The sequence below is a fragment of the Phaenicophaeus curvirostris genome, chromosome 8 (assembly GCF_032191515.1).
Source record: "Phaenicophaeus curvirostris isolate KB17595 chromosome 8, BPBGC_Pcur_1.0, whole genome shotgun sequence".
NCBI lineage: Eukaryota > Metazoa > Chordata > Aves > Cuculiformes > Cuculidae > Phaenicophaeus > Phaenicophaeus curvirostris.
This window is the reverse complement of record NC_091399.1, coordinates 5,606,628-5,624,790: the sequence shown is the minus strand read 5'-3', so window position 1 is coordinate 5,624,790 and position 18,163 is coordinate 5,606,628. Positions and strand designations below refer to the sequence as shown.

Sequence of the window (18,163 nt, the reverse complement as noted above, 5' to 3'; positions counted from 1 at the left end):
GTGTATAGAGGGTGTGAAGTGATCATCTTTTGCGTTCTTATGACTCCTTACAAAGCTTAAATGTGCCTTTGAAAAACATCTGCAACTTTTTTTATAAGGCTGCTGAAGATTTTGCGATAGCACTTCCTGTTGGCTTTTGTGGCTGTGGAACAGCAGCAGAAGTGTTTTCTGTGCAGTAAAATCTTCATGTGTTTGGAAGACACTGGCAGCACATAGAATGTCAACGGTAAACTTGATTATAGTTTTAAATACTATTAAAGGACATAAAATACGCTACGTAAATAAAGTAATTGCTGTGTGCTCTGTTTAAAAAGTAGTTGCTCCGCACTGTGTTCCCAGATCAACTGTTTCACGTGTGATGACTTATCTAGCCACGTGACAAGGCACTTGCTGCAGCTCAAGTCAAACAAAAAAAACCCCATGGTTTTATTTTACATGTAACTTTCTTTCCGTATGAGTTGAACTTGTGAGCATCAAAGTTTCTTCCTTTCCTTGTCTAGTAACTTCAGTGCTGCTTCTGTGAAGTTGTAAACCGTTCTTCTTTGGTTTCCATCTTACTTATGCACAGCTTACAGTTTTAAGGGTTTCTGCACGTGTTTTAGAGTGTTAATTATCTTCAGCTGTGTGTCTTCTAATGGATTTCTCAATGATTCATCCTGAAAGTTGACTTGTGTAATTAACTCATTGGGTTAGGAGTAGGTTCTGTAATGATCATTAACTAATTTAGGTTGGAAGGGATGTCAGGAATACCCTGAGGCAAGATTGACCTGGTATTAAAAGCAGCCTTCAACTGGGAAAGGTCCTGAGCAATTTGTGTTATATGAATATTGTTCACTTTCTTTAATGAAATGAAAATTAAATTTGATGTTGTGTCTCTTCTAAGGCTTTTGTTATGCTTGACCTGGGGTATTTTGTTTCTAATTCTTAATGTGCTTCTAGGAAGGGTGAAGGAATCTTATGTGATATTTAATTTTGGGAATGGGGAAGGAGGAGTGGTTCTGTCCTCTGTTTGTTAGTTGCAGCTGGTTGTACTAAGCAAGGGCTGTAACTGGGATATCTTGTGTGAGGTCAGTATCATAGTTTTTGGGGGTTTTTTTGGTTTTTTTTTTTAAAAGTACTGAGAAAGTTGGGGGGAAAAATAAAAAGCAATATTCTTTAACGTGTATAAAGGAAATTAAGTAGGTATAGTCTTTAACCTAATTACCTGTTAACCACATACCAGTGTGTAACTTGATACCGTGTATTATTATGAGATAATGGAAGGAAGCAAAGTTTCCTTTATGTTCTAGGGCACATCTAAATATTTTGGAGATGTAACTTGTGATGTATTTTCTGAATTGATAGTTTGTAATCTATTTGGACTTTTTTTTAAAGGGTGCCATCCTATGTTAGATACCATAATAGTATTCTCCCTTTTGTGCTCTTAATTTCTACTTCATGTTATATTTTAATATTTTAAGTGACAGTTACCAGGTGGTAATGAATGAATATTGTGTAATAACTCGATTCTTTTACATAACTTTCCTTTGATATTTGTATTGCAGCACCCATTGCTATCAGTGTATGTAACATTTGGTAGTAAAAGTGTGCCTCATTTTATTTGTTTTTTACCTTGCTTTTCCCTCTCATTGTCTCGGGGAAGTAAAAGCAGGTGTCAGGGCTACCCTTTTTTTTCAATGCTGTTCTGAAAGTTGGAAAGCTAGAGGCAAAATGAGGCATAGGAAGCAAATCTCTTGCTTATTGAGGGGATGCTGATTTTACTACAGCTTCCCTTTTCCTTATGTTTATCAGTGAACCTGATGTCAGTCTGTTTCTCAGGCTACACAGCAAAGTGAGGGGCCTGACCTCAGGGGTTGTCTTTAAGTAGCAGAGTGTAATACACCAAATTGGATTTCCTGTTTGTTTTCTCAAAAATGCAGGGCCTTGCTGAGGAAGTGATTAGAAATATTTGTCACATGATAGCAAAGTAAACATTTGCAAGTGAGTTTTGAAGTGCTGTATCTCAGAACAATGGTTTCTAGGGTCTGAACGGAAAATTGCCTGCCTGTGCTGTTCACGCTGATCAGAATTTCATGTCCACTTCTGCTGTTTAACCAAATGAGTTCTTCAGATCGTTACAAGGAGGAGGGTAGGAGATGTTTACTCAAGCACAAAATCCTCAACACCTGTGGGATACATAAGTAATTTTGTTAGTACAACTGTTTATTGACTTAAGTTTGTTTAGGGGCATCATTCTAATGACAAGACAAAATGCTTCATTGTGCATGGAAGTAAACTGCTTTTCTGTGGACAGTTAATCTGTTAACTTCAGTGATTACTCTTAAGTATGAAGTGTGACAGAAATATATTCAGCTGACTTTAAGGTGTCAATTTGCTTTCACTGAAGCGATATTTGATCTGAAAACCTCATGGATATGTAGACTTGGGGCTGTCTGATTACAGAGAGCAGCATGTTATTGGGTCACATAGTACTTAATCTTACTACCTCGCTTTCCTTTTTCCCCACTCTTGAAGAGACATAAGGAAGTAATAGTGGTGTACCCCACTGATTAAAAAAAAATGGCTGTAGTGCTTGATCTAATGGGTTTGGAAGTTTTGATCTGGTAAACGCTGACTTGCTTTTGCAATCTGTCATGTGGTTTATCGCTGAGTTGTACACAGTGCAGTTATGTAATCTGGAGTGCTTTAGCTCTCAGTTTTCACTTGAAGTTGTCAACTATTCTAATGAATTCATAACACTGTCTTCACTTACTTTAAACATTCACGTGTTTAAAAATAACAAAGGTAGGCTTAAATGCTTTTAAGAATGTCTTAAATGCAAGCTGACGAGGGACTTGCTACTAGAACTGTCACTAATTTAGTTAAATGTGCTGCAATTTAACCTTGAGCTTATTATGCTTGGGAAACAGTATGCAATACCTCAGCTGAGAGAATAAGAAACCTGAATGAATTTATCCAACTCTAAATTCTTTTTTGATGTGTTTCTGTAAGATTTTATCAATCTCTGAAACTCTGAGGTCCCTACTGAGAAAGTCTGCAATGCTGTTTATAAGGTATTTCAATCTTTCAAGGTATTGTTGTGCAGGTAACTGTTTCTGCAGGAAAATGGAGTTAATGAGAAATAATCCAGCTTGATGAAGACTGTCATTTGGCAAATAGACAAGCCTTGCGTTGACAAGACCTCAATTAATGAGTTAGGCGCTAGTAAGAAGCTTTTATTCTCTAAGAATAGTGTCTTTCATGTTTCACCTTTCAGTAAACAGATCTGGGCTGAGAATACTACACTTGACTGGTTAACTTGGCTTTCACATTTTTCTCAAAGCAACTTTTGTCCTTTTTATTGTTGAGTAGTTTTCTCAAAATTAAAATTTAGATAATACCAATAAATTGTAACAGCAGCTTTCACAAATCAATATTTTTATTCAGTAATTTGTACTGACTTCTGGTCTCTTGTAAAAACAGCTTTTGCAGAGCTAACCTCTGACATCTTGTGAACAGCTGTAAAAGTAATTGATGTGATGTTCTCTCTGTCCTGTGTTTTATACTGAGTCTTTCTTTCAAGCCATGGTATGTTACTTGTCCATTTCACAGCAGTCTGAATGTTAGCTGCTACTTTGAGTTCAAGAAGGAGTAGAGTGACTCTCAGATGCTTAGTTTCAACAATATTAAATGAATACTGTTTGGCCTTTGACTTGTAGGATGCATTTTCTTCACCGCATGTGTATATGCGAAGGAGCAGTTTCTCTTTCCTGTGAGAAGAGTAAGGGTTAACTCATTTATTTTTAGTTTGGTTAAATGTTGGTTTTCTGTGGTTATCCGGTAACAGTAGTTGAATAGGAGACCTAAACTTCTCCATCGCTCTGTGGCTTATATCTTTTGAAAGGAAAAAAAACTTATTTAGCCTTGTTACAACAAAGAGAGCTGTCGCCTCACACAGAACAGCGAGTTCCTTGTTCATATCAGTAGCTTTCGGAGACTTGAACTTGACCATTGGGTGACCAAGATAACTTTGTAAGCTGAACTAGAAAAAAATTTGGAAATTTCCCAACTTCTAAACTTCTAACTTCTATCAGTGTGAATGTAAATACAGCACAGAAAAACTTCATATACTGATACCAGCTTTTTTGTGTCTATTCTTAACATTCATCTATAAGGATTAGTATGTAAGCTTTATTTTGTTTTCCATACTAAAATAAGGTATTTCAAATTTACTGTAAACAAGAAAATCGGAAGGTGTAAGAACCGAGTATCAGCTTTTTCTTTGGATGTGATTTACTCATGTAATTTTATATTTGAAACTTGTAAAGTGCCATCCCTTGACACCTGTGGTGTTCTTTGCAGTCCAACAGTTTAATAAATTTTATACCCACACGTTACGTTACCATATCTGTCTTCACTTCTTCTTATAGAAAAGGTATAAAAGCAATTGCAAAAAGTATTGGGTTTGAGTGCAGTAAATGAGTATGAGTACCAGGATAAATCAAATCTGTTTTCCAGGCTCCAGTTTTATATGGGACAGGAGTATAACTTGATATAGGAAACCCCTTATAAGAAACTTGGCCTCTGTTAAGATGACTGATTGGGGTTTTTTTGTTTGTGGGTTTTGTTTTCTTGGGGTTTTTTGTTGGTTTTTTTTTTAGGGTTTTTTCCCCTGTAGAGAGTAGATTTTTAACATGACCTGAAGATAAGTTCCTATAGGGAAACTTTATGGGAGAACCTCTTCACTGATGCTTTGTTCTTGATATCAAGGAGTATTGTATCAAAAATTCAAATACCTGGAATAGCTATTTAATTGTGATTTGGATCTGTGAGCTCTTTTTTGATTTGGAAGAACGAGGATCTTGAGGAGGATTTTGAGCATTCAAGGAGAAATGGGGTGAGCACTTGGCGTTTGCTGTATTCCAGAGCCTCTGCATTATTCCTACTTCCAGATGTAAGCAGTGAGGTGATATGTCATTTCTAGGGTTATATTTGCTGTATCATCCTTTGTCCATGCAGAAGCATGCAGTCCCTAAGTAGTGTTATTAGGGGATTGTGTCTCAGCCAAGATAAGAAAGCTCCTAGTAATCCATGTGTTAGTGGAACTGGTGGGGCTAGAACAGGGAGACAGTGCCATTGAGCATCCCACCTTTGTCTGTGTGCTCAAGAAGCAGGGAGAAGGAACGCATCCTAGAAAACAAGAGCTGGAGAAAGAGTGAGTAGGGAAGATTTCCTGACCAGCAGTTCAGTTGTCACGAATGTGTGGATTGATCCTCTTGGCTTTCATCATGAAAATTTCTTGCATGGAAGATATGTTTGCATTACCATTTGAAGCATTTATCTGTAATAGCCAGTTGGTCGCTTAAGCAGTATGAAAACCAGCTATGACTAAAAATGGCAGCACATGCAGCAAGGGCCTTACAGTGCAGCAACCTGAATGTTCTGGTAATCCAGCCCAGGAAAGGGGGAGAGAAAAGCAAGTGGAGAATGTTTTTCTTCTCATTCTAATTCAGCCTCGTAGGTTAATTTTAATAGTAAGCTCAATCTTTGTAAAATGCTGAAAAACTAGTATAATTTTGTGTTTGGGAAGCTGTATTTCTGCTAGTTTCTGAAGTTTTTGTGGATAAATTTATTTTTTGAGTAATTTCAAGCTTGAGGTGCTCCTGTTTTGACAGAAAGAGGACTTTATATGGTTGCTTGTCTCCAAGAAAAGCTTCCTGCCTAGAGGAGAAAGTTAACTTCATTTCTGGTCCACATCCTCCAGGAAATGATTGCAATTGCCAGACCATATTCCTGTTTTCAAGTTACTAAACCAGTAACTGAATAAGCTGCCATGCAAGTAATATCATCCCCTCTGAGCTTTATTGCATTGTTAAAATTGATTTGCTGAATCTGTCCTATCCCCTCCCATAGAGTGATCAGGCTTTGGACCATATTGGAATTACTGGAAATGCCCACAGTTAAGGACACATGCACACCCTGATGTTTAATAACACTGTAGCAATAACACTGAACTTAGTGATCTGTCATGAAGAAGAGAATCTTGAAATAGCTTTTTAGATAGGAATCTCCTGCCCTTTCATCTGTACTTCTGTTGCTGTATCACAAAGCTTGTCAGTGAACGGCAGTAGGAAACTACTGTTCTGGTGTATTCATTTATGGGGAAAAAGTATAAGTAGAATATTTTATCTTTGAAAGATAGCTTGTTAGCTTGGCCATAGGTAGGTTGACTGTGATGTTGCTGGTAGAGGTTGTCAATTTTTTTTGAAGTCTGCCAGGCTATATTATTCCTTCACTGATCATAACCAGACCCCATCCAATAGTTCAAGATATGAGAGCTGTTTATGATTCTAATGCTGTACTAATGTCAGTGGTGTTCAGATGCTTAGTAAAAAGTGACTTCAGCATTCCAAAGAGGTGCCCAAGGCTTCAGCTGACTCATGGCAGCTTAATGTGGCTTCCCATGGAACCTCAGTCGAACAACTTGATTTGCTGTCTTATAGACTTGTCGAGTACATTTCTTCCACCATTCAGTTCCCTGGGAGAATGTACGCTAACTTCTGACAGGACAGTAGACCAGCGAGCGAATTTTGGGTTGCCCTTTCTAGGTGGGTAACCATTGCTAATCCAGCAGATACCTCCGATGTTATGCTGTGAGAACTGACAGGAAGGAACAGTTCTAGGAGTCTGTTCCAAGGAGAATACAGATACAAGAAACCTATGCTACTGCTTTCAGGTGACATTATGATAGTACTTCTGAATTAGAGTATTTAAATATTCATCTAGTATATTATGGGGTTTTGCTGCTTCTTAGTTTGAGAAGCGTAAGGATAGCAAATTTCCATGGGATGAGGGGGAAGAATAATTTAAGCTCTCATCTAAGTACTTGATTAAAACAAAATATAATTAAATGTAGATGAATACCATACTTGCCTTCTGTTCCTCGTATCTGGTTCCCACCTGCATTGTAAATGACTGTCTCTCTTAGCTGACTTAAGCTTCAGAGGCATCCTGATTTCTTATTGACTATAAATGCTTATTCAACTATCTAGGTACAAAGTAAGTCTATTACATGTAAAAGAGCTGGAAGTAAAATAACGTGGGGTAGATTGTTGTCGGTGACTATCATAATAAAATTTTCTTATGTTTTTTAACTTAACTCTTGCCAGATAAAGATCTTTATTCACATGATGACTTGGTGTGTCATTTCTTCCACATTCCCTGTAGCCTCCATTTCCCATATTCATTTATGTTTAACTCTATGTCAAATTCTGTTCTTAAGAATAAAATCCTCTGAGTGAGTCAGGATCAAGTGTCTGGAATTCAAGCACAAAACTGGCCTGTTATACTGAAAGTTATGAGGTTGCTTAAGATTAAACACTTCTGTTTAAACATGTAAGAAACTGCATTTACTTCTAAGGATATAAATCATGAAAAGATTCTATAGATCAGAGTTGATTGACTTCAGTGCAGAGCCTTGTGTTAGCTTTTGGAGAACTCTCTGCTTTGGAGGTTAGTAAAGCACTTGTTTCACTTAGCCCCATTAAAGAAAGACATTAGAACTTATGTTAAATGAGGAATTTTAAGTGGAGACAGTTAAAATTATGCCTGTAACAACCTTTCTCCCTTACCTATGTACCATAATGTTTTATCAAGGAGGCCGGTGGCTGGTTTACAGTGTATACATGGAGCTACTTACATATCTTGGGAGTTTGCCAGGGTTTGGTGTATGGGTCATAATGCTGGTGCAACTGTTACAAAAAAAACCCCCAAACCAGAACAGTGTTCTTTTCCTTTGATTGTTTGAGATTCTTAGAAGTATCTTGTTTCTGCAGCATAGACAAACAGTGGGTAGTAGCAGAGTCTTAAACACTAAAAAATAGTAAACTATCATATTCCACGCTTTCTCACAATACTTTCAAAAGTATTTTTCACAAAATGTCTTTTGAGTGTTCCTTCACTTAAATATGGTAGAGTATAACATTTTAAGGTTAACAGAACAAGATGGAGTTGTTTGGGTTTTTTGTTTGGGTTTTTTTTAGTTTTTATTTTATTTAGAGAAGGTACTTGTACAACAGACTGGGAAGAGATGTTAGTAAGCCTTCTATGTAGCTTTTTTAAAAACAGCATTCAGTGTAGTTGTTAGACCTCCAGTTCTAACATCTTGTCGTAACTTGTCCTTTTTAAAACAATTGGGTTTTATTTCCTCTCTAAAAACTATATGGAGGGTTTTGTTTAATAAAATAACTAACAGTTGAGCATATCTGACAGACTTATCTAAGAAAAGATGAGGAATCCTAATGTTAAACCTGTGCTTTACTGCCGCTGCAGTTTTCCTTTCAGTAAGTTAACTTCTGTGCAACCTACACAGTCCTAGGAGTTGGACAGCTTAGTCTTTGACTTGGCTAACAAGCTTTTGTAATTAAGCATTATGTCATAATAATTTGTGCTAAAGGGTTGAATTGAATATTTACAACATCACATAACATAAGAGTTTTAAGTAGATGAAACTGAAATAGCATTGATGTAGCAGGCAGGCTACTTGTCCTAGAGAGTGGTCAGGCTAATAAAAATGTCTCTTTTTGAGCTGGACTCTGCTTTTTTGAGAGGCTTTATTTATTAATGAAGTTACAAGCACCAAAAAGCATAGAGCACTCCTTCTTCATTGTTGAGTCCACTTAAAATAGCAGAATGGCTGAAGCTGGAAGACATCAATGGAGATGTCTGATTCAGCCCCTGGGCTGAAAGCAAGGTCCAAAAGAGCAGGTTGCTTGGAGCATTGCACAATTGAGTTGTGACTCCACTGCTTCTCTGAGCAACCTCTTCTCAATGTCTGCCCTCAAAGTTAAAGTTTTCTTCTTATCTTTAACTAGAATGTTTTGGGTTTTTTTTTTCCCCCTGAAAAATGAACCTTCTGCCATGGAGAAGAACACTTGAAAGATTCTACCACCTATTCTCACCCCGATCATAGGATGTGGTTACCTTATACTTCTGTCTTTCCCCAAATAAGATGCAGTCAGTAAGGAGGCAATATCCTGTCTCTTACCAAAAGACTTGAGGCAGAGAAGACTAAACCAGTTTAAGTTATAGTTCATTCTCATTGTAATTTATGCATAAACAATTTTTCATAACTCATCAGGATAAGACTTGTACACACAGAAATGAAAAATGTTGGAGAAAGCTTGCAACTTAAATTTTGAGCTCACTTAGAAAGGTAAAATGAATGTTTAGGAAGAATCTGGAAGAGAGAAACAAGAAAAATAAGAAGGCATGAAATAAATAATAAACTGGAAGGACAGCCTAGAGACAAGAGGATTTGGGAGATAAAGGGAAATGTAATTATATGTCAAGTGTATATGCAATATGTAATCTCTGGAGTAGTGGAGGATGGGATAAAACAAAAAGCTTAAGTACTGGAGATCAAATGTGGATGTTAGTAAATAAATTTTTCTGCCCATAAGAAGAAATTCTGTTTAGGTTATTCATATATTTTCACCTTGAGCAGTTGTAAAACCTTTATCTAGGATGACACCAGCATGGCTTAAAGGGGACTCGATCGTGTCTTGGAGTTCTTCGCTTTGTAGTTTTGGCTGAAACCAGACTGGATGTAATGGGATGAACAAGATTCTGTAGTTAGTCTCTATATGTAATTGAAAGGGCATCCTAAACTGACTCCAGAGATGCTTTCAAATTAATTGTTGCTATCATCCTTTTAAACGAATCGATCAGTGAAAGACTTATTGTTGCACTGTATGTATTGGCTACTTGTTATCCCTCAAAAGATGCTGATCCGCAGCTTTAACTATCAATAAAATGCATGTTGAAATTTGCTTAGCTGTTTTGTATAAATAACACAGTTTTTTGTGCTTTTTCTCCCAGTTTCTATGGAGATTTTGGACCTTTAAATTTGGCAATGTTATACCGGTACTGCTGTAAGCTAAATAAGAAATTGAAGGTAAGCTTTGTTTAAAAACAATGTTTCTATATTTCTGGATTTTGAAATTCAACTAAAATGTATTACCTAGTTTGGGAGTCATGGTTAGGTGCTTATCTAGATGGTTATTACTAGGCTTTAAGGTTATCCTTTGGTTTGGAATCTTTTCCCTCTGAAGAATGGAAAAAAAAAAATCTCTCATTGTTGCTTGCCAGATGAGGCACTGAAGGATGTGTTCACCTTTTATAACCTTACAGTTTCAAGACAGTACTAACAACAACTCTGGATATTTCATGGGTCTGCAGCTAATGAAGTAGGCGTGTGTGCTTGTATGGGTAACTGAAAAAACATATATTAAAAAAACAAGCAAACAAAACCCACATAATCATGACCAAGAATAAAATGTGGACCCTGGAATCACACTATTTAAAATAAATCTCACTCAGTGGTAAAGGTAAAACCACTAAATCCCATTCAGTTTAATAAAATGTTGCCTCTAATAAATGTTATGGGAGTGTGATTTTTACATGTGTAAAAGTGGTTCCTTTTTCTGTCTTATAGAAGTGTTGCTCCCTATCAGTTACTTTATAGAAGCTTTCTTATTTTGTTGCTTTTATATAATGATTGATTCATGGCAGTTTTTGATTGGGCGTTGCTAAAGCTAGAAAGCTTTGGTTTCTTCGTTGGATACCACAGAAGCTTTTTCTTTTGACTGCAAAGTGCTGACCATTTTTTTTTTTTTTTTATAAAGTCATCTAGAATCTGTAAGTGCAGCAGTTAATTCTGAAGATCACCATGACTGAGTTGTGTTTTAACACCAGTGTCTTGTCATAAAGCCACAAGCGGGATGTGAGTTGCCTCTGGTGAGAAATTAAACATCTGGCAGCTTCTCACTCACTCCTGCTCAACATCAGAAGAGCAAAACCAAAACCTTGTGTGTTGAGATGAAGACAGTTTAAATCAAGGAATCGGAAGTGGAGAGGGAGGGGAACAAAACTAGTGCTGCAAGGGCAATCACTCACCACCTCTTTCCAGCAGACCAATGCCTGTCCAGTCTCCGAGCAACTGCTGGTTTACAAAGACTGCTCCTCAGCTCAGTGGCTGAGCATGATGTTACATGGTGGGAGTTGTGCCTTCTGGTCAGTTTGGGTTTCCTTTTGTGGCCAATGTGCCCTCCTGGCATCGTGTCCACACCAGCCAAATTGCCATGGGGGCAGAGCAAGAAGCAGGCAGCTTTGCTGCTGTACAAGAACTGCTTGTCAGTAGCTAAGATTTTGGTGTGTTATCAGCAGCAGTTTTGGTCACAAACCTAAAATACAGCTCTATCCAAGCTGCTATGGAGAAAATTAACTTCATCCTAGCCAGACCCAGTGCACTGAGCATGTAGCTAAAGATTTAACCTGGTCCCAAAATGGCTGTGAAAGTGATTTGCAGTATTTATAGAAAATTTATCAACTGCAAGAAATGAAACGTATTTTAATTCCAAAGTACTAATGTCACTTGTGCGTAAGTAACAAAGACTCTTCACTAAACATTACAGATTTAAAATCTTTACAATGAGAAATATTAGACCAGTTACTGACAGAAGAGGGAAATGGGACAACAGATGTGATAAGTGGCCAATGTTAAGAGGATTCACGTATCAAAAATGACATTATGTTTTGGGACTAATTTTTGCTGTAGAAACAAAACCATTATGCAGTTTGATTTGCACTGTCTGCCACTTCAGGAGTGTGCTGACTGAAAGTCGGGTAGTCATAAGAGGAGGTTCTACAAATTGAGGAGTTTGTTAGAGTGGCTATAAACTTTTTGTAAAAGAAGCGCTTCTATTGAAAATCTACCTTGCTTCTTAATACAGAAAGCTACTTATAAATAAAAACCCCTAAACTCTAGTATTCCAAATTTTGAATTCTTATGTTCATATTGGGAGAACGTTGTATTTGCCATTTCTGTGTTAACACAAAATAGAGCTTATACATATATTGTCTTATTACTCTGTTTTCCAGTGCCACTGTCCCATTCAAACACATGACCATGCTGCTCACTCACTAGGCATCTGGGTTTTTTTGCCTCAGTTCTACTCTTTGTGGCCTTTTATTTGAATTGTTATTGACACTGGAGAATGGTTGCTCTATGAAGCAGTTACTCCAGAGAAGAACCAAGAACAAACCTACTATTCTAACTTCCGCTGTATCTGTGAGAACTGAAGAGATTAGTTCTGTTTTTTTCCGGGTTCGAGATGAAACTGTGATCAGTTTGGGACCTGAGTAGTCTGGCATATCACTGTTAAAAGTGTACCTTCATACCTTTTATAGTTGAACACCTTCAAACTGGACACTAGGTGCCAAGAGTTTCATTGAGAAAATAAGAACACAACTAATAAATACCTTGGAACTTGGATGTGTGGGGTTCATTTTGTTTTTTTTTTTTTAATGATGCAGTGTTAAGCAGGAATGTCTCTACAATCTTCACCCTTGTTACAAGACCCTCCTTGACTGCATTGAATGAGGCAAGCTGCTTGTCATAAACAGCTTGTGGTCATGATGATGTACAGATTGCATATTATAATGGAAAAAATAGGAAGCCAAATAGGAACTAAATTACTAACTGACATCTCCAGGGCTGATTTTGCCAACATTTATATTTTTTGAAATAAAGTAAATGGTGCTAGGTGAAGAGCGCGGGTGGTTGGGAGCAGGACAGAAAGCTCATGCAGGTCAGCTGCATCTTGGCTAGGAGGAGGTGCTGTTTGTTGCTGCTACCTTACCAGAGGCCAATTCCAAATGGGTTGGTTTAAACTACTCGTGCATAATAGAGAAAGGTAACCCTGATAGTGCAGCCACTTGAAAGTAATACCTGAAATGAAACAGCTAAAGCTTGGGAGAGTACCCAAGTGGTATAGAAGCTTGCACAGGAGTAGATTCCAGCCTGGCTGATAGGCACTACCCCGGAGGCAGGATGGTACCCGCTTATGTAAGCTTTGCTGTTCTAATAGATAAAACATATATGAGACTCTGTCCTAATTTAGATACTATTTGTAGTGTGTAAGTAGGATTGTAAGACCAAATCCCACAGCTGAAGCAGGCATCCAATGTTTACTGTAGGCCTAGCTACAAAACACTGCTGTTCAACTGTACTAGTCAAGAATTATGGATTCACAGTGTCTACCCTTCATCTTATCATATCCTTCACAAGCTTCCCAGAAAGGATTCCTGAAGCATGATCTAATATCTGTAGGACAAGTTCATGACCTTTGACTTACCTACTGGCAAAGCACTAATGCAATGAGCAACTGCAGCAGGAAAAACAAAAAGGTAATAAAGGTTATTCTCTCCTAGGGTATGATCATGGCAGTGATCAGTGTTTTAGAGATGGGACATTCAGATTGGGCTAATGACGTGGAGGAGGAGTCCTGTTGGCCAGCATGCTGCTTGCATACCCTTTCATTGAGGGTAACTGTGCCCTGTGACCCACAGCAGGAATTGACTGATCAAAGGAGGTAAAAGACTGGAGGTTATAATTACCTGGAAGTTGTGCCTTTGCTGCTGGATGGTTGCTGCTGCCATACAGTAAGGCTTTTGGGACCTTGAGGCAACCCCAGTGCTTAAGCCGAGATGACTCCTGCATGTCTTATTACATAGCTGGTTGGGTATGTACTTGAAGTGCAAAAAGAGCCTAAAAGAAGTTTTGGACAAAAAAAAAAAAATCACAAAACGTCTGAGCTTAAGACTTGAACTTTTATGAAGTTTAGAACTTCTATGAATAAGAAAAGAAGGAATGAGAGTATAATATCTCGTTAATCAAACAAATCCCATAAACTTCCCCTCCACGTCTTTCAGCTATATCTCTTTCTGTTTGAGGAGAGCAATTAGACATGGAGGAAGTTACCTGCTTTCCCCTCTCTGTTCTTACGGGACGGGTTGAAAAGGAGAAGGGTACCAATTTGAAACGTGCATATGGCACAAATTAATTTTAAAGTAATCTATTGTGACTTTAGACGGACTGATTTTAAAAACATTAAGTAGTTCTGTTGTGAAGAATTTATTCAGGTGTTCATTTGCTGAGGAAGTTGGAGGTAAAGTCCTGGTTATGCTTTACAGGGAAACCTTCTGACCTTGTTATGTATGCAATGTTTTGATTGCTGATTGCTATGGAGATGATCTTGACTTGCCAAGTCAACAGCAATGCAAAAAAATGCTTGGCCATGCTATCTTCCTTCTTGTTCTTTAAATTCTGTCTAGGGAAAGAATTCTTGGCTAAGCAACTGTGATTTGTTTATGAAAATTATTTTTTCTTCTGTTTAAGTCTGATTTCATAAAAAGGGGTGTAAAAAACCTGCTGTGTTTTATGTATGTATAGTCTTACACAACCTCAATACATTCAGAAGCAGAGATAATCAGAGAGGGAGTGTTGCTGAGATAAGTGATGCAAGTATGGAAGATCAAAGGCAGGAGAGGGAAGGTTCTGGCAGGCTTGTAAGCTGTAGGGTTAACGTTTCTTCTATGCTAACTGTATCGCAGCTGAATCACAGAGGGATTTGGTTTGCTTTTGTTTAATATAAATAAGCTGCTGGCCATGCATATGGATCTAGAGTACTTGGAAGCATCTCCTTAGCTTTTGAGGCAGGGTGTGTGTACATGTTTTACTATATAATTTTCTGTAAACAGCTTGCTAGCCTTGTGTTTACTGCTGTTTGTATGTATGTGTTACATATATGTGTATGTATATAAATAGTTTGCATTATCTAAGCTTATTAAACACATTGCAGTAATTTCTTGCTTGAACAATGCAAGTCTGTTAAACCATGTTCATTAAATAAAATACTGTCAATAATCTGGTGTTTCTAAAGACGTATCAATCTAGAAATTGTCCACAATGACAGCTTCTAAGCCTGTCACCAACTTCTATGCAGGTAAATCTCTGTTACGGTCTCCAAGAAACAAGAACTGATCTGTGACTGAAGAAAAAGTAATATTACAGTGAAAATACTGTGGTCCAGAATCCTCTCATACACCAAATGAATTACTTTTATTGCCTAAAACAAAACCTGTCACGCTTTTAGGTTCAAAAGGTTGTCTTTACGTGTATTTCTCTAAGCTATATCTTAACAGATACTGCCTTCTTATATTGTCATGTGTCTTCTAGTGACGTGTGAAACTGTTTGAATTTTCTTACCGGTAAACAAAAATGACTTTATTGCTTTGTAGTGGTGCATTAGTTTTGTTTTAGGAACTATTTTATTTGTAGCTCTATCTATTCTGTAGTCAACCTGTATTGAAAAATAGTGTGTTAAAATATTTTTGACTCTTCCGAGATGCAGTATCTAAGGGAATTAAAGCCCTCATCCTTTCAGGGGGAGCTCTGGAGCTGTGAAAACAGTCACCTTAAAGAACAGTCCATAACATTTGTTATTGTTTAACCTTGCCAAAGGAATAGATTTGAGTTATTAAACATGGTCAGGATGTTAGTATATTTTAATAGATCCTGTAGCTTAGTATTGATATTGAAAGTTTACTGAATTCAGAATTTGTGTGTTAATGTTAACAGAGACAGTTCACCAAACATGGTCAAACTTGATTTTCTGTACCTCATGTGCAAATAAGAACAGTGGTTTGTTTTATACATTTCTGAAAAGTAAAATCCTGATGTTAAGGGTGTAACATCCTTAGTCTGTTAATGTTGGTTTTCAATTTTCTGTTAAAGCTTTAATCAGGATTCAAAAAACATTTAAATATTTCATATAGCGATACGGTTCTTAAGCATTAAACCTTTTTTTTTTTAAATGCTTCACTTTCAAAATGAAGCAATGAAAATGATATATTACTTTCATTTAAATGTTCTGTGAACTTGTTAAGTGAGCTGTCATTTTCTTGCTACTTGAGGTACAAAAGCATCTCAAAATTGGAATACCTGTATTGATGAAAAAAAATCTGTTCTGCAAAATAAAACAAGAAATATGGTCTCATTACATAGAACTTACATTTGGCTAGGTAGCAGAATGTGATTTCTGCAGTTTAAAATGGTGTTTTAGGTAAACAGTAAACTGTTGCAAGGAACTTTACTTTTAAATAAGTAGTAATCAACAAGTTATAACTGAAGTTCTGTCACTGTTGCATAACTACTGTAATCTTATCCCACCTACGCATCATGGGTGGAATTGCAGTTCAAGAACCCTAAAATTAAAAAAATTTAGGAGGGGGAAGAAAGGAGGGATCTTAAAGTACAGGGATTAATTTTGTCAAATTGTAGTAACTGAATGCTTTACTAATTAAATAGCTACTTATGCTTTGTGTGTTTGCATATACACCAAGGGAGGTGTTGCAGCTGGTCTCAAGGCACAACTTCTTCCAATCAACAGCAACCAGACATCTCAGGAGTTACAGCCTATTTAGATATACTCAGTTGCATTAACTCACACTCCTTCCACCTATGGAAGTCGTGGGTACTAGACTGGGAGGTACAGTTAGAATTGCTATTAAGGGTGCAATTTCTGCAGGGGGTGGAGTAAGAAGCTTGCTGTGATTAACATACGTAGGTTTTCACCCGAGTTTGTCAGCTAGTTGTTTTTTCACAAAACTGGAGTCTATGGATGTAACTTGTAAAATTTGCAACAACATTTAAGATGGGAGTCGCCATTTACAGATTCCTGGAAGTGAAACATACTTGGCACTGTCACAATTCTGCAGCAGTTACCTTATCTCCCGCCCGCAAGTGTCATCCGTGCCAAGGGCAGGAAAAGAAAGTGAATCAAAATGGTTGTAGTGAAGTTTAAAAGCTGAAGCTGGGTAACAGCAGCACTCATGTAATGGCAGTTTATCAAATGTACAACTTCAGAGGCACACTTCAAATATTTAGAAGGAGAATCCAGAATGTCTGTTGATGACTTCCTCAAAACCATAGTACTGTAGAAATCTGTCCGGATAAACATGCCTGGTCGTGTCGCAGAATATAGTGGAAGTGTAGCAATTCACGATGCTACAAAAATATAATGCAATAAACTGACCAACTTGCTATTTTTAGGTGACAATTTTATATCTGGCTTTAAATATTTTGCTGCAGTCTGTCATTATTGTTCTTTTCTGGTACTTGTTGGCCTTTTTCAATGGGAGTTTTGTCCACAGATTTCTGACAGAGGCTTCTTATCTTCCTAAAGAAAGAAGAATTGCAAGTGTTGCTAGTTTTGTCTCTGACTGGCGTTATTTTCAGGCTTTTCACTTGTGCAGTGTTTGTTGGTTTTTTTTAGTAAGTTATTGCCGTTGAAGCTTTCTACCGATGTCTGTCACCCTGGTTTTAGGCAGTAGAGATGGAAGGATGGTGTTTGACTTTTCAAATGCCTGTAAGAGCTATTGGTTCAGTTTTTCTTCTTGTCTGCTCCACAGAATTATGTGCTGAAGAAATTTAACGTATAGGAGGGTGTTTTAGTTGAAAACATCAATGTCTTTAATCAGTGTTCATAAGCTGTTGTTCAGATATTTAAACTCGGGGGGAAAATGGAGGATTTTATCTTAAACATTTTGGTTCCACTATATTTTATAGGATATTTTTGCATAGGAAACTTAAGAGATCTGCCCTGATGCTGTGACTGTTTCACTGCACTCTTATCTGTAATATAAGAGGACTGTTCATGGTATCAGTAGTTTTTCCTCCTTTAATTGCAGGAATCTCTCTGTAAGAATTCTTTCTGACTTATTTTTCAGTTCTGGAAAAGTGACTTTTAAATGTATGTTTAAAGTGTATACCTTTCTTAGTGACTATACTGTCTGATTTGGTTTTTCAACAGTATTTCAGCCTGTCAAGAAAGAAGATAGTGTACTATACCAGTTTTGACCAGCGGAAACGAGCAAATGCGGCCTTTTTAATAGGTGCATATGCAGTAAGTATTACTTATCACATGGATACTTCTAACCGTCCTTCAAAGACTTCTCGTATGTGTGAAATAGCATCTCAAGGGTTGGCCCTTTAGGGAGGTAGGCAAATTGCCATTTGATTCTTCTCTAAGCTACATCTGAAAATTCTGCTCTGTGAGTTTCAGGGAAGCCTTGTCTTTGGCACTTCACTCCATTTACTTTACTACACAGGAGTGGCTTTTGTGGATTGTGTATTTTTCTCATACGATACTGTTTTCTTGAATGTCAAAAAAATAAACTACAACCTTACCTCCTTGGCTTAGGATCAGTTGCCGCTCCTGGCAGTAGTGAGATTCATCCTGGAGAGGAGAATGCTTTTTCTCACAGCTTTTCTTAAAGTTAC

General features: G+C 37.3%; 1 protein-coding gene across 1 annotated transcript in view; it reads left to right on the top strand.

Moving 5' to 3' along the window:
- CDC14A (cell division cycle 14A) overlaps positions 1 to 18,163 on the top strand; it is a 57,910-nt gene that overhangs the window by 1,223 nt on the left and 38,524 nt on the right. The window contains 2 exon segments of the mRNA XM_069862203.1: positions 9,859 to 9,934; positions 17,694 to 17,786. Of these exon segments, the coding sequence (XP_069718304.1) occupies positions 9,859 to 9,934; positions 17,694 to 17,786 (169 nt within the window).